The sequence below is a fragment of the Eptatretus burgeri genome, chromosome 2 (assembly GCF_056783735.1).
Source record: "Eptatretus burgeri isolate ZD-2024b chromosome 2, Ebu_testis_v1, whole genome shotgun sequence".
In the NCBI taxonomy this organism is placed as follows: domain Eukaryota; kingdom Metazoa; phylum Chordata; class Myxini; order Myxiniformes; family Myxinidae; genus Eptatretus; species Eptatretus burgeri.
The window spans coordinates 55,636,184-55,653,557 of NC_140962.1; the positions used below are offsets into that span (position 1 = coordinate 55,636,184).

The following is a 17,374-nucleotide window of genomic DNA, read 5'->3' on the forward strand; positions in this document are numbered from 1 at the left end:
CGCTTTATGCAATCCACCTCACCACCGCATTGCATGGGGAGGAACCATCCTGCACGTCCCATACAGCGCTAGCACATGGCACCCCGGGCTAAGGGAAGGCCTTACAATGTCCACCCCATCCTCTTCTTTTCCCTTTCCTTTGTGTTGTCTTGCTCATCTTCTGTGTGCATGTGTGTCAACAAGTGTAGACTAAGATAGGGGTCACTCCGTTTTTGGCCCTAGCTAAACACACGTTCATACTAATTGGGATTTCCTGGCTCCTTTCTGTTGTGCATTGCTGCCCTGATTTGATGATCTAGTAAAGCTGTATTTTTCTTTTATTCTTTGTGGTTATAGCAGTGGAAATATTCCTTTCGGGTGATTAAATTCATTGGATAATAATTTCTGCTACACTTTCTTGGAATGTAAATGAAATTAATAATGGTAACTCTGAATGTGATTTGGCATGCTCAAGCTCCAGCGTGGTCATTTTGTCGATGTGTGGCAGGGCCATATTCCTCAGACATTGAATCCTGGTTGCATTACCATATTATCAATGGATATATTTACTCTTTCTTCTCATTTGATCTTGTATCATTTCACATTTAATGTACTGCATGTGCAATGTACATTTAATCTGCTAAATGTTTTTTCTCAATTGTAAGGTTTTAGCATGGAAGCTTACTTTGTGACACAATGTAAACGGTTTCAAACCAATATGTGATAGTATTGCAGATGATGCAATAATTGCTCCAACTTAAGTGGCCACAGATAAGGCACTTGATGCAATTTAAGTGACACAAATTTGACTGATTATTGCAGAGGTAAGATGTTATGTAACCTTGTTTCCAGAATTAGTTGCAAAACATAGGTGGTGAACCTGCAAAAGCATATTCCTAATATTTTTACTGGGCCGATGCACAACTATATTGAGACAAGTTCATGAAATTTTGTTCATTAAAATTAATGAGTAGAACTCCTTCAGTATGGATAGCAACTAACCCTGGTTCCTTCTTTTTTTTTGTATGCACTGTTGAGGCTCGTATGAGAGCTAACACATACAAGATACAACAAGGAGACCAGGAGAAAAGAGGGGTGGGAGAGGAAAGGAAAAAACGTTGGGGAACAGAGACGTGAGGAGATATGTAGAATGGAGAGAGATGGGGCGGGGTACACAGAGAAAACAATATGGACACGACAGGGACTTCCAGGTCCTTACATGACAGGGACTTTCAGGAAGGAAAGCATGAAATTTGAAGGAGGTATGTTTGGAGTGGATTAACGGGGGTAGAAAAGATTGTGGTTTTGGATGGGGGAAGATAAGAGATGGTGGTGAACAGTTGTTTTGAAGACCTGGAGGGAAGAGTGGGATTGAAGAGAGTGTGGGAGTTTGTTCCAGAGGCGGGAAAAAAGAGGAATGAAAGAGTGAAGGTGAGCTGCTGTGTCTGGTCATTCTGACTGTTATTTCAGACCAGGTTGACTGGGTACAATTTTGCATCATCACCTTGTGGCCAATCTTGCATAATCTCATTGAGAACACTTAATGTTCTGATTTGCTGATTAAAGAAAATGCACATTATGTCAATATCTTTGTAATTTTTACAATCATTCAATAAACATTAGCATTACAATTTGATTCAGAACTGGAACATGGATTTTTAAAGGTAAGAGAAAGAGTGGAGGCAAGGGAGGATGTAGGATAGATGAGTATAGGGTCCACCTGTGTCCCCAAAAATTGAATAAAACGGGGCAAGCACCAATATTGGACATTACATTACAAGTTGTTTATGAGTGATGGTTACGCAGTGTATGGCATTGATAATAAGAATCGGTCATCATTTGCCTTGCCTTAGCTTTGCATAGAGGATGTAGTTTATATAAATTGTGAGCTGTCGGCGATTGACAGACAAACAGACAGAACAAGGACAAGACGTCATGCAGAGCATGACACTTGCAAAATCCATGAAACAAATTTGACCTCAAACATTATTGCTGGTTGAATTCAATGACCAAATATGCAAATCCTCTTCAAATTTCAAATCAATCAGATGAAAATTGACAATTTTAGAAATCTGGCCTATGTTGACCTTTTGGCTAATGTTGACCTCAAAAATAATTGGCTAGATGAATTCATTAACCTGAAATATAAATCCTCTTCAAATTTCAAGTCAATCGGATGAAAATTGAGGATTTTAGAAATACCAACTTAGTTGTTGGCCTTTGGCCTGTGTTGACCTTTTGACCTCAAAAGCAATAGCCTTCTTCCTTATGACAAACTCTACCATGTGGTGAATTTTCGTGAAGATCAGTTTAAAATTGTGACCTGTAGGCGATAAACAGACAATCAGACAAACAGACAGACTGAATAACAAGATCAATTGACCAATGTTGTTGAAAAATCTTCGATTTTGCAAGTAATAACACATAAAAATGTATGCCTGGGGTCCAAAAAAAAATTATCCTGTTGGAAGGATCAAGGTCAATAAATGCAAGTTCATAATGTTGGTTAAACATTGATCAATCAAAAAACTTTGGGTGTTTTGACAGACATATTGAGCTCTAATCCCTGGAGAAAACTACTTAATCAAAATCATCATTGTATAACACAGAATAATACAGTAATTGCTTTTGATTGGGAGCAGTCCTGAATTTGCCCAAACATCCCAGGTAAACCTCTGGAGGTCGACAAATGTAAGGATTTTATTTTTTAATGAAATGAGATGTCGGAATTCTTACAGGCGAAGGAGTTGAGATGAATCGAACAGAATATGCAAGAGGAATCAGAGTGAAATGCTGTGGGTTACTCGAGGACATGTGGTTCATTGGGAATAAGGAAGCGGTACAATTAGGTAACAGCTATAGCAACCACATTTGCAACACCGGTAGAATGTTGTGACGAGTGGTCAAGAATGGCCGTTGTGATACGACAAAGGCATCATAGGAATGTCACTGAATGAAAGTTTGAAAACATTGTTTCAAAAGTTAAACAACTGAGTTTTCACTTGACGGTGAGATGTAGTTTATTGTTCATTCATCCAGATGTCATGGCAAATTGAATCATTGTTATTGTGTTAAAAAACAAAAAACAAAAAGAAAGTGCATTCTCAAAATGTGGTTCAAACGATGCAGTTGTGTTGTGAGCGAGTACACACACCTGGATTTCGAACGGACTCGATCTTCTTAACGTATTGCATCATGATGAATAATAATTGTGAGCGCGAATGGCGACGATCTGTTCTATACCCCCAGTCCAATTCCTCCCCCTTTCGTTGTTTACAGGCGGAAAGCGATTCCCAAAATGGATGCAGTGGTTTAAACTCTGAATAATATCTCACCTTCAGAACTTCCAGCTGATGTGCCAGTCCAACTTCTAAGAAAAGCGTGTCTGTTGTTCTCCGAACTCCAAAGAATCCCTATCATTTGGGGAGGGAGGGGGGATGCAGTGCTCGAAATTGTCACGCCTACTTAAGGGCAGGCAGAGTGTTGGCATGCCTACAGAGGGGCTGGGAAATGCAATGCAACGCCCATGTAAACGTTCACGTTTGAAACATCAAAGCTCAGCAATTCCCACACCCACCACTGCTCCACCAACTCTTCAAATCTTCAGGTATTGATGATATCTGGGAAGTCTTGGATTTCTCGATGAACCATCTTGAATCTTGCTTCCCCCCCCCCCAAACCCCAACACCATATCTATTTCACCACCCTGAAAGATGCTCAATTCCTCCCATCACCCTCCCCTATTCAATCACAAATCCCCAAAACAACCCTCGACTGGCCCCTGCGTTCCCAGGCGCTGATCTCACGACATGGGGCAACTTCCAGAATAAAAAGCAATACAACAAATCGATTCAAAACTGTGACAATTGTCCTCTTTTTTTTCTTTTTTCTTTCCCCCATTGATTGAAGACTTATAGTGGAGTTTGACACATAAATCACATGCACGATGAACACAGTATCTCTTGATGATGTAACATACTCTTTAAAGAGCGTCGGTGCGAGCAAAGCAGCTGACTGAGCAAGGGTTACACTGGGTGGTTTGTCATTACCTTCCCAGTTGTAGTTAAGGCAGGAATTTGGAATTTGCCTATGATGTCGGCAATAGCTCACCTACTCTTCACCAGGGATACCATGGGATCTTTGACCTCCAGCAACTAATGTTGGCAGACTGAACGCCTGTTTAGCGATCATCTGAGGGATGGCACACACATTAATAAATCACCCTGCCTGTGAAATACTGCAATGACACTTTATAGGTGGATCAGGATTTGAACACAGGCTACACAGCTTAGAGGTGCGTGTGCATACCTCAAGGCCATCGTTCCAGCCATGAGTAACAGTGTGCATTTACAAAATTAAAAGGACATTAGTAGACCATTGACAAATACATCAGGTGTATGGGATTTAAACATAATTTTATAGGATGAGGCAGAGATAGCACACTAACCTTTCAGCTGCCTAATCTGGGTTTGATTCCTGATCTAACTACAAACTGTCAGGCTGATGGTCAGTAGGCAGGGCGTTACATCATAATGTGCCCTGTCCCTCCGATTGAGGTTAAGCTGGGTGTTCTGTCTGTTGGCATTTGGTGATGGATGTTAATGATCCGTTTGTGTCTTTTGTGAAGAGTAGGCGAGTTATCGCTCGGCATCTGAATGAATTCCAAATTCCTGCCACTTTTTGGTCAAATGTCAGGCTGGGCCACCTGGCTTGCTAAAGACTTCGACGAAAAACCTTCTCTACCTGTCCCCATAATTAAATGAGAAAAAAAAATACATAACATGTTAAAGCCCCCATTGTCTACCAGTCGGCCATCCTTGATCATATCGCAAAATAAAGTGAGGTGCACGTGTACGCCATCGTGTACTGAGCTTGTGCCAAGTTTGAACAAAATCAGACCATGCATATCTGAGAAATGGCTGAGGACATGTTCAAAATCAGTTTTTTTTTGTACAACTAAAATGCTTGCCAGTCAGACATCTTGGATCTGTTCTCGAAAAATAAAAAAACATGATGTGCTTTTGAAAGCCATCATTCATTATCTCCATGTCAAGTTTGCACAGGATCGGTAAATGCATGTATGATAAATGGTTGAGGACGTGTTCGATGCTGGGACTTTTTTTCCAACTAAAATGGCCGCCAGTCAGCCATCTTTGATCGCATTGCGAAACAAAATGATATGCATATGTATACCATCATGTGTTGTCTTTGTGCCAAGTACAAATAAAATCGGTCCATACATGTCCGAGATATGGTTGCAGACGCACACGCACATGCACGCACAGACAAGAAAATCGAGACCAAATCCATCAGCCCCCGTTTTGGACTATCAAGTCCAATGGGGGCTGCTAATAAGGGCCAGTAAAAAAAGGTCACAGGAGCACTATAGTACATAGGGTTTTGTGTCACACCATTTACAAGCTACAACCAAAGCTTCAAAGTTTTTTGTTTTGTGTCATATCCTCGCAGTGCAGTGAGGTGCACAGTTGTCAACAGAGTAGGGTGCACGGTTGTCAGTGCACATCTTTCTACTAAAGCAACTATATTGGGCATGGTGTTCATTTTCAGGGTGCACAGTGACCATCAGTGTCTATCAAAACAACTATATACAGTATTGGCTATAATGACCAACTAACCATCCCCTCTCTGCCACTTTCACCCTATCATATGCGAAATGTCATCTTACATCTGTTTAGAAATCTGCCAACATCACTGCACTACATATACTGTACATAGGGGCAATACCCCTGGGCACTCAACTGGTAGTGCCTGGATAAGATAACTCGGGAACCACTCGTAGCCACGGATGACCCACAAAATATGTAATGGAGAAGAAAGTAAATACCTATGGAAGTTTTTTTTAATGTCATCGACAAACTTTGGAACATCATGAGTGATAAAGGTTGGGGTCAAGTATCATCAAAATTGTGTGTGTACTTTCTGAGACTAAAGCAAATGCATAATTTAGGGGGGAACCCCCTGCCTCCCCCATCGAACCCATTACACCCCGATATTTTGTTAATGGTGTGAACAATCTTTGGTACGTCATGGGTGATGAAGGTTGTGGTCAAGTTTCATTGAAATTGTGTGTGTAGTTTCGGAGAAGAAAGCAAATACATATTTTGGGGGGACCACACCCTTCCAGCCCCTTAGACCCCGATTTTTGTAATATCATGAACAAACTTTGGTGATTACAGCTGATGAAGGTTGTGGTGAAGTTTCATCGGAATTGTATGTATAGTTTCTGAGAAGGAAGGAAATACCTCTTTTGTGGGGCAATCCCCCTAGACCCTGACTTTTTTGTAATACTGTGAACGATCTTTGGTACATCAAGGGTGATGCATGATGCATGATATATGTCCATTTCTCAGACATGCATGATCCGATTTTGTTCAATCTTGGCATAAGCCGAGTACATGATGGCATACACATGCCCCTCACTTTATTTTGGGATCTGATCAAAGATGGCCGACTGGTAGACTGGCGGCCATTTTAGTTGGACAAAAATATGGGCTAGCCCTTTAACTCCACACAGCAAAATTACAAAAACAACAGGGGCTATGATATTTTTTGTCTTTCTTTACTTGTTTATCCATGTCATTTACCTCAAGTTTTTGCTGAGAAAAACAAATGGTCACTTTAGCCGTATGATCTACTATATAAATGGCAGTCCTTCTGTCTGTCTGTCTGTCTGTCTGTCTGTCTGTCTGTCTGTCTGTCTGTCTGTCTGTCTGTCTGTCTGTAACCAATAAGCTCCGAGACCAGTGAACCGATCTTGATGAAACGTTACACACATATAGACCTAACATTCAGCTCCAGGATGCGCTAAGTGGCTTTCCATAAAAATGAAAAAAAATATATATATATATATATATATATATATATATATATATATATAAAAAATAACAAAATTTCCATTAAAAAAATGGCTTTCGAATAGTGTGCCGGCATATTAATCGTAACAAAAGGCTTCACGGTTAAAAACGCTAGGGTTTTTTGAAATACAAAATGTTCGTATTCGTTGACTTTTTAAACATACATATTGTCCTCCTGTTATTTGAATTCTCGAACTGCACGCGCACGGCAACAGCTAACTGCTGATAGATCTGCTCATGAAAGAGCCAGGTAAGCGGAGTCAGCTGCGGAGAGAGAGAGAAAGAGAGAGAAAAAGAGAGAGAAAGAGAGAGAGAAAGAGAGAGAGAAAGAGAGAGAGAAAGAGAGAGAGAAAGAGAGAGAGAAAAAGAGAGAGAAAAAGAGAGAGAAAAAGAGAGAGAAAAAGAGAGTGAAAAAGAGAGTGAAAAAGAGAGTGAAAAAGAGAGTGAAAAAGAGAGTGAAAAAGAGAGAGAAAAAGAGAGAGAAAAAGAGAGAGAAAAAGAGAGAGAAAAAGAGAGAGAAAAAGAGAGAGAAAAGAGAGAGAAAAAGAGAGAGAAAAAGAGAGAGAAAAAGAGAGAGAAAAGAGAGAGAAAAAGAGAGAGAAAAAGAGAGAGAAAAAGAGAGAGAAAAAGAGAGAGAAAAAGAGAGAGAAAAGAGAGAGAAAAGAGAGAGAAAAAGAGAGAGAAAAGAGAGAGAAAAAGAGAGAGAAAAAGAGAGAGAAAAAGAGAGAGAAAAAGAGAGAGAAAAAGAGAGAGAAAAAGAGAGAAAGAGAGAGAGAAAAAGAGAGAAAGAGAGAGAGAAAAAGAGAGAAAGAGAGAGAGAAAGAGAGAGAGAAAAAGAGAGAGAAAGAGAGAGAGAAAGAGAGAGAGAAAAAGAGAGAGAAAGAGAGAGAGAAAAAGAGAGAGAAAGAGAGAGAGAAAGAGAGAGAAAAAGAGAAAGAGAGAAAGAGAGAGAGAGAGAGAGAGAGAGAGAGAGAGAGAGAGAGAGAGAGAGAGAGAGAGAGAGAGAGAGAGAGAGAGAGAGAGAGAGAGAGAGAGAGAGAGAGAGAGAAAGAGAGAGAGAGAGAGAGAGAGTCGTCTTACTGATGATATCTGCTCATGAACGAGCCAGGCAAGCAGAGTCGGCTGCAGTGAGAGAGCGTCGCCAAACTGCAAATAGAGCATCACACCGACGGGTGAGAGAAGCACAAAACTCATGTTCCAGCTTTCTAGGTCCGGGTTTTGGCAGGACATCAAGGACAGTTGCCACTGCTGCTAGAAACATTGAGTGGCCCAAGGCCACCTTCAACAATGACCTCTCTGAGGATTACGGCAGCATAAAGCCTTCCTTCCATAAATCTGAGGAATAAAAGAAGCCTTCCGAATTTTCTCCATACAACTAATGCCTCAGTCTAACTAGCTTGAGGAAAATAGGGCAAATTTCCCGGGTATTACTGGGAAAATCAGCTTGTATTATATAAAAGAGATAGCAGGATGTTCGGACAGACCGATCAATTTGCACCCTCATCTATTGAACACTATTTCTCTACAAGATTAACAAAACATACATGTGAATATGGTTAATTTATTGGAGAAAGAGGACACAAACCTAGTTTTTTGTCATGAAACAGAAGACCACGAAGGAAGCTGAACGTGTAAAAAGCAAGGCTGGAGTCATCAGGAGGAACCTGGATAGGATTTGGGTTTCAGCTGCTACTCCACAACCCTCAAACCCATCCAGGTGCAGCCAAGTGGGCCTTACAGAAAGATTTCTGTAAGAATTCACTTCTGAGAGAGAGAGAGAGAGAGAGAGAGAGAGAGAGAGAGAGAGAGAGAGAGAGAGAGAGAGAGACAGAGAGAGACAGAGAGAGACAGAGAGAGACAGAGAGAGAGAGAGAGAGAGAGAGAGAGAGAGAGAGAGAGAGAGAGAGAGATGAAAGACAAGAACAAGCAATAATTAGAGAGAGAGAGAGAGAGAGAGAGAGAGAGAGAGAGAGAGAGAGAGAGAGAGAGAGAGAGAGAGAGAGAGAGAGAGAGAGAGAGAGAGAGAGAGAGAGAGAGAGAGAGAGAGAGAGAGAGAGAGAGAGAGAGAGAGAGAGAGAGAGAGAGAGAGAGAGAGAGAGAGTAAAAGAGATGAAAGACAAGAACAAGCAATAATTAGAATGAATAAAGAAAATTGTGAAAAAAAAAGTTTAAGAGAAATGGGAAAAGAACAAAGATGTTGGGAAGAACCTGGACAGATAGATTTCAGCAGTTACTCCCCAGGTTCAAACACAGCAACATGTACAAGTTACCAGAGGTCCGTCAGTGTAAAAGCAAGGTGCACACATCATCAGGATATGGTACAAACATAATTAAATGGGAGACCAAGTAGGAACCCGAATAAGTAAAGAGCAAAGATGGCGTCATCAGGAGCAACCGAGATAGGATTTGGGTTTCAGCTGCTACTCTACCGTCAACCCCATCCTGGCACAGCAAAGTGAGCCTTGCAGAAAAATTTTCCATGAGAGATTTTAAAAAAATTATATCCAGAAAGAAAACAAGACAAAAAATATGAAAATCTGAAGGTCATCTGTGTACATTCGACCAAAGTTGTGTGTACTCCATGGGGCTACATGTACTCCAGGTTGGGAACACCTATTCTAATGTGTCAGTGTTTTCAAACGCTAATACTGTTGGGATGGAATGGTGCACATTTGAAGGAAGAGAAACATTGCTGTTAACACTTGCTATTTTGTCAAGATAGAGTGCTGTGTCAATCTCTTCCAGATCTGTGTATGAACACCCATGCCCGAGTCTATTCAAGATTTTGATCATCTCAACATTACCTGTCAGTGTTTTGATCGCCCATGGAAGCAAGACATGCTTTGACATTTTCACTGTTCCAACATTGCAGTGATGACATCTTGTGCTATCCACCATGTTAGTCTGTTGATGTGAGCAGAGCCGAACTCACTTCCACCAAGTCAGATTCTCAGAAATCTCTGAAGGGTCAGTGGAACTTTCACATAATGTGTGGGGTGAGTTTTGCTAGCAGAGCAGGTCAATTGTTATTGAAGGGAGCTGCTTTAAATTCATCTTGCAATGACAAGGCTGCTCGGCCAATTATGTTTTCATTACTGGCTTTTTCAAATGTTTCCAGCTTTGATTTCACATGGATCAACTCTGGAACTAATTTTATTTTTGTTAGATTATCAGGCATTAGGTAAATGTGATGGTTCTTTGTGAAGAAATTCAGTGATTCGCTGAACTCCATCTCTATACTGCGCCGGATATATTTTCCTTGGCGGAATCGGTCATCTCACTTATGCCTGCAGAAGCCATTGATGACACACGGCTTGGCTGTGATGTCATGCAGTGCAATAATCCTCGGATTTGAAAATATTTTTTTTCTGGCTGTATTCAAACACAGTTATTTGTGACAACTTCTCACACATTTGATATTGAATGTAGTCTTGTTCACTTGGTTCTGCAGTCTGCAGCTGCTTTGTTTGCTCTGGATGCATGTAATCTCAGTAGCAAGGTTTATGGTTGTGAGCATCAGTTGCAACTCCAGCTCATGGAGTCACGGCCAACACTCTGTCGTTGTTATGGTGAATTGCAGCCTCCCTCATGAATTTGTCTGCCTGAAGCTCAACATCTGGATGAAGAGCCTCTCTCGATCATGTTCCCTTGATATACTCTGACAGCCACAGACAAAAGATGCATGTCTTTTCATAAACTATCTCGTCAGGTGACAGCTCATCTCTGGATGATCATCTGGGTGCAGGATCTGGCACAGTTGCCAAAAAAACCCTGCTAGATTGCTATTGAAACTTAGCGAATGACTTTTTGTGAGTAAAGTCTAACCTGCAAGCCCTGTGATCGTATATTGGAACATTCGGAAGTTCAGTTTGGCATTCTTTGGCAAGCTGCAGAACGGGTTTAAAAATTTTGTATGGCCGTTGCATTGCAAAGTGTCTTTCAGCCATGAGTCATTGTCATTTGGCCTGCTCAACTCATGCAGGGCTGACTTCTTGCTGAAAATTAAATATGTTCCTGTTCCATGCTCCATGAAGAGTAGTCTCTCTAACAAGCAAAAGGTGGCAGCACCTGCAGGGTACCTACCTCTTTCCAATTGAATGTAACTTCTCCAAAATGGTAATAAAACACTGCAAATGCAATCATGATTTCAATCCAGGCTTATTTTGTTTCTCAAACGGAGTCAAACTGAGTACCCCAATTCTCAATACACTCGTGTTCACATATATAATCGAAACACGCTACAACTGCAACTACCCTGAAAAGTACAGCGGCGGTGGTGCACAGAACTAAGCGGTGCTGAAACCTGGTGGCTCCTGCACGCCAAAACTAGGCATTTATACACATTTATATGCAGATTTCTCTTAATATGCCTTGCTCACTACTTTGTGGGTGACTTGTTTTGTCAAACTAACCGATCCTTTCGTATTCCCTGGAACTAAAAAAAATGGCTACAAATTGGGGCGTTCTCTGCGAACTTAAATAGAGACCGCCATGGTCCTAAAGTAAAAAGCACATTGTTTTTGTCTCGTTTTGAGAAAGTGATGGGGTTTACAAATTGCGGAAGCAAGGACCGTTGGGTTCAATTAAGGTTGAAAATTTGAAAATAGCCAAATAGCCGCTACAGAACCCAATGGTTACACTGCGATGCTCTGCATAGGGAAGTCAGCATAACTCGAAGCTCAGAAAAGGTCTGTCCCAATTTGGTTGAACTCTGATACACATCTTTTGAGAGTGACATGTTTAAAAAAGAACAAATTTAGACATTTTCTTGGCATTTAAAAAACACATTTTCGCCAAACATGTATAAAAATGTTTAAAACTACAAGGGCACTCGGTGGAGCGCATACCTCCATCACGTAATGCCTGATCCATACATCCATCCATTGGGGACCATAATCTGTGCAGAGCATTGGTGCTGCCGAAGCAGATTTCTTGGCTATTGGACATAATCCTGGATGGGTCGCCACGCCGACACAGTATACCAGCATGCTGGCACTCATTTTGCCGACCTTGGAAGGATGACAGGCAGAGTCAACCCCACCTGGTATTAATTCAACAGCCGAGTGGGGTTTGAACTCAGGATCATAGGATCCCAAGCCCACCACCCTAACCATTAAGCCACAAGGCATAATGCCTGATACACCAGAACATATCGGGCCCAATACATTTTTGAAATATCATGCTAAAGAGTACTATATCATTTTTGGAAATATCTCTGAATGGTAAAGAATCACTTTAAAAATTAAATAATTCTCGTATCCAGATCCGGATACGGATCTTCACCAAAATCGAATTAATTCATCCTTGATACACACCAAACCAGTCCACAAATTTTCATCCGGACCCGTCAACAACTTTTTAAGATATCCCATACACAGACAAACAGACAAACAAACAGAAAGGGCTGAAAACATAACCTCCTTCACCTTCGGTGGTGGAGGTAATAAGTGTTGACGTGATCCTAATTATATAGTGAACAACATTTGATCAATACAAATGAAGATATGACACTAGAATTTGCCATGCAGCCATAGTTTTAAATCACATGAATATTGCATGAAATTGGTGGCTATTTTTAAATATGGTGTCAAAAATGGCAGCAAGCTCCTCATTTGAAATATCCATCATTCATTTTCATGGATGTCATACATTGGTTTAAGTAAAAATCATTGTGGGAATTTAGTCCCCCAACTTGATACTCAACTTCAAAATTTTTGCACCTGCCTCATGGACTACGTAAAGACCACGGATGCCATTTACAGTAATCACCTCTGACTGATCTTCACATCCAGAGTCAGTTTACTGTACCTGCGAGATTAATGAAGCAGATGGGGGAACCGTGCCTGCAGCTGCATAGTGGCGACTCGTTGGCCGAGCGAACCAAAGCTACGCATCACACTGAATTCTTATCTAACAGGCCGAATAGTTAATCGAGTCAACTATTCCCAGAAGCACCATCTCAGAGCAAATCCGAATAGGATAACTCAAGACACAAAATCAACTCTTTCATTAGTTTATTATACACAGCAATTAAGTGGGGGAATTGGTGGGAGGAATTGCAGTTGGGGAATTCAAACAGGAAAATGGTGGGAGGACTCAGAAAAGGGAAAAGCAAAGCATATTCATAAATTTTTACAGCACACATACATCCCTCTTGTCCCCTATGCGATAATTCCCACCTTCAGATGCCTTAATACATTTATATATATATATATATATATATATATATTATAATAATAATAATGAAAAGAAAAGAAAAGAAAAGAAAAGAAAAGAAAAGAAAAGAAAAGAAAAGAAAAGAAAAGAAAAGAAAAGAAAAGAAAAGAAAAGAAAAGAAAAGAAAAGAAAAGAAAAGAAAAGAAAAGAAAAGAAAAGAAAAGAAAAGAAAAGAAAAGAAAAGAAAAGAAAAGAAAAGAAAAGAAAAGAAAAGAAAAGAAAAGAAAAGAAAAGAAAAGAAAAGAAAAGAAAAGAAAAGAAAAGAAAAGAAAAGAAAAGAAAAGAAAAGAAAGAGAGAGAGAGAGAGAGAGAGAGAGAGAGAGAGAGAGAGAGAGAGAGAGAGAGAGAGAGAGAGAGAGAGAGAGAGAGAGAGAGAGAGAGAGAGAGAGAGAGAGAGAGAGAGAGAGAGAGGTTAAGAAATGAGAGTGTGAGAGATGAAGCGTGGGGTTTTCTACTCACCCCGATGCACCTATTGCAACCATAGTTGAGGCAGCAATTGCCCATGACTCAGCAGTTCGGACTTGCTTCCCGCACACCTCCTCCTGGTCAGCTGCCTCTGCTCCAACAGCTCCCCGATCGTATGGGGGATGCTGGAATCTCTGGCCGAACGTGATGGTCTGCATGGCTGCAGTATCTTGTGCTGATATGCCAGGGAAAGCAGTAACTTTGCAGCAGCTTGCTGGCAACCGGGGTTCGTGGAAGGCACGCCAGGGGCTCGGTGCATCTTGTATAACAAAAAAAGCTGCAAACAGTCCGGAAAGAAGGAAATGGAAAGTAAAAAAGGTGAAAAGATTGTTCAGAAAAGAAAGTCAGAAAGTGAAGAAGAATGTTTGTGTGGAAAAAGGTGCGGAGAGAGAAAGCGGATGGCGAAGTGGTCTCGAGCTTTGTTCATTCAGAACTCAACAGCGGAACTCTGGTTCATTCGTATCACCTCTCCAAGCTCCAAAACAAGAGCAGACCAGATGACACAAGACCCCTTTCTCTCAGTGTGTTCCACCTTTTATTCCCTCCCCCCCCCTGTTCCCCTGGTCTTGGGGCTCCCCATTGGCATAGAGCTTGCAGGGGCGGATGAACATTGTGTGATGGTGATTGGCGAAGTCTCGCCTCCAGACCCAACAACAGTGTCTGATTGGCGAAGCTTCACCTTTCCCAGGAAGGATGAGGGGTCTTGGAAGTCTGGACGCAGCTGTCAATTATGATAGATGGCTTCCATTTTGGGGGAATTGGTGTGCAGCTCCAGCATCCCCTTCCATACTTGACCTGATTGTGCTAGGTTCACCCTAATCATCTACTATACTAAAAAGATAGAATATGTTTGTATGTATGTTTGATCGTCCTTTATAGGCGACCGAAGCATTGGATGGAATGAGATGAAACTTGGCATGCGTGATCCTTGGGACATGAGAACGGACATGCGGTGGTCAAGTTCAAGGTCAAAGGTCACGGGGTCAAGGGGTCAAGGTCACCAGGTAACTTCAATTTCTCAATTTCATCCAATCGAGATGGGACCAACGCCATTCGACAGATAATCAAAATTAAATGACATAGTTGATTGACGACATTCACTTCCGACTTCCGGTTTTCGAGTTATGACGTCATAAATTGACTAAAACGTCAATTTTTCATGTTTGTTTGTCCTTTATAGAAGGCCAAACCGTTGGATAGAATGAGATGAAACTTAGCATATGTGATCCTTGGGAATGGACATAAGGGGATCAAAGTCAAGGTCAAAGGTCACGGGGTCAAGGTCACCGGATAACGTCAATTTCTCAATTTCATCCGATTGAAACAGGACCAACGCCATTCAACAGATAACTGTGCCCGCCCATGGGCGGGTACTTTGCGAGTCTATCTGCTAAAGAAAGGGGCATGTTGAGGTATGTGATGAGTTGTAGTGCGTTTGGTGTGAAATGGTGTGACATGTGGAAGATAGAGAAGATAAAGGAACAAACATATTCTCACTCACATTCGCAATGCACATCTATCCCAATGTAGACGATAAACTTAATTGCTAAACAGAATACAAAGATATAATGAACTTTAATCCTCCGTGTATTTGCTTTTATTCTCGCGGGAGGTGCACCAAGTCCTCACGGGGCTCACAACCGTCAAACTACCCCTCCTCTCCATTCAGCCTCTCCTGAGGCTGTTTTCAGCCTCCACCATTCCTCTCCATACCAGCTCTTGCTCCTACTTAACACAAACTACTCCCCCTACAATCACATTTCTATTTTAAAACAATTAAAAACAATGCATTGTCGAACGACGGCTATCCATCATTCCTTAAACAACACTTTTATTCTACATTCGAATGTTGTACATATGGGGAAAAGGTTGACGTTACCAGGTGGGGCACTCCTTCATGCTCTTTAGTCTCCAGGGTGTAGTCCTGGCCTTCCACTTCTTGTAATCGACCCCCCCAACCCCCACCATCAGTGGATCTCTTTGGCCTGAAGGGCCCGCACACTTACTCTGGACCCACGGGACCGCTCAATATGGTGCCTTTATGGCTCAATTTTTGTGGACTGTGTGCAGACGACCAAAGACGTTATATACCAACTGATGATGACTGCTGCTGTCTTCATTAGTGGACAAAATGGTGAACCATGTGCAAACAGGGATTTCCAGGTTCATTTGCATGATCAGGGCTTACAAGATCTCTCTCCAGTTAGCCCTCACATCGATCCCATGACATATCCCATTCTCTTTCCACACGGCGAGCCTGGATGGATGACAAACATGCCTCATCAGCAACAAACTAGGCTTCGAAACAAACGTACTCTCTGTGAAGTCTATGTCGACAGACTGGCTATTCAGAATGAATTTAGCACAATCAATTCTATGGGGAAATTATTCCAGCAGGATGCCGTCGGCGGATATTGTAAAGCAGAAGGAAATCGACAGGAATATTTCAAACAAAATCAAGAAACCCTTAGAGCCATGGAATACAGAGGACAACTGGACCACGTCCAGAACGTTGCTGCTGATAACCAACTTCCCGTCAGATGTATCATCATTTTGCCATGCAGTTTTGCAGAGAGTCCAATCGTTATGCAACAGAACTACCAATAAGCTATAGCCATTGTTTGAAAATTTGAAAAACACATCTCTTCATCACCTTGAGGTGTGATCTAAAATGGACAGAGATACAAGAAAACATTTTCACAACACCAATGAGCTGAAGGCAGACCAGATTTAGTGACATGTGTGCTTCATCTGAAATTAAAAGAGTTAATTGATGACATAACAAAGAAGCACATGTTGGAAAAAGTAAGCACATTTCTCTGCCTCGTTGAGTATCGGAAGCATGGCCGACCACGTGGCCACACATTACTCACACCGTGCCAAGAAGATGAAAGACATTGACAGAAATCGTACCACCGAAGACATCGACAGAATTGTTCCCACACAAATTGCTGATACAAACGAGTCACCGGAGATTCATTCCTTTGTGAAGACTCACATGGTCCATGTGGCACTTTAAATCATCATTCGATTTGTATAAACGAGGGGTAAGGATGTGTGAGGTAAGGAGTGGGGTAAAGACTTTCCAAAAGAATATGCTGCAGAGATGCTTGCAAGCATACATGGGAATGCTTTTAACAATCGTCCCCAAAGATGAATCCACCATAATCTTAAATGGAACTGATGTTGATTGCCAATTTGTAGTCCTGTTCAATGCATATCTACTAAAGTACAGAGCACACATCAACATCGAGGTTTGCTCAAGCCTATAAAGCATCAAGGACTTATTTAAATATGCATACTAGGGACATGACAATGCCAGCAATGAAATTCGAGAGCACGGGAGAGTGCAAGTCGACAAAATAAGGACCCACTTAGACTGCAGGTACGTCAGTGCCCCAGAGGCAACATGGAGTTTGACGGAATTTGAAATGCACAAACAGTCCCATTCCATAATCAGACTTGGGGCACATATACCTGAATTGCAGACTGTTGTGTTCAGGAATGGTAACAAGGAAGAAGCCATTGCACGGCACATGAGTAAAACACTTACAGCTTGGTTTGAGTTAAAACCAGAAAGACCAAGAGGCACGAAGTTGTTTGTATCTTGCCATTCCAAAACATTATGTATTTGAAGATGGACGAAAGACACGGAAACTTAGATGCAGGGGAAGCGACAAAGTTATCGGATGCATGCTTTAGGCAAGCCCTATAGATAGAGCACTTTCATATTCATCTACACCTGCGACAGTGTCCTGGTAAAACATCACTGAAGTTCTCAGAACTGTACATGGAACAGCTTGTGAAACATACAAGGATGCGGCCAGGAAGTTAAATAT

At 41.5% G+C, this 17,374-nt stretch overlaps 1 protein-coding gene across 2 annotated transcripts in view; it reads right to left on the reverse strand.

The window, feature by feature from the left end:
* The window catches only part of TXNDC16 (thioredoxin domain containing 16), a 131,676-nt gene extending 128,253 nt beyond the window's left edge, over positions 1-3,423 (reverse strand). The window contains exon 1 of one of the 2 annotated variants that reach the window (XM_085869383.1): positions 3,315-3,423. In XM_085869383.1, the coding sequence (XP_085725509.1) occupies positions 3,315-3,399 (85 nt within the window). In that variant the 5' untranslated portion in view covers positions 3,400-3,423. The remainder of the gene's footprint in view (positions 1-3,314) is intronic. The other variant, XM_085869382.1, reaches the window with a different exon arrangement.
* Between the last annotated feature and the right edge of the window lie 13,951 nt (positions 3,424-17,374).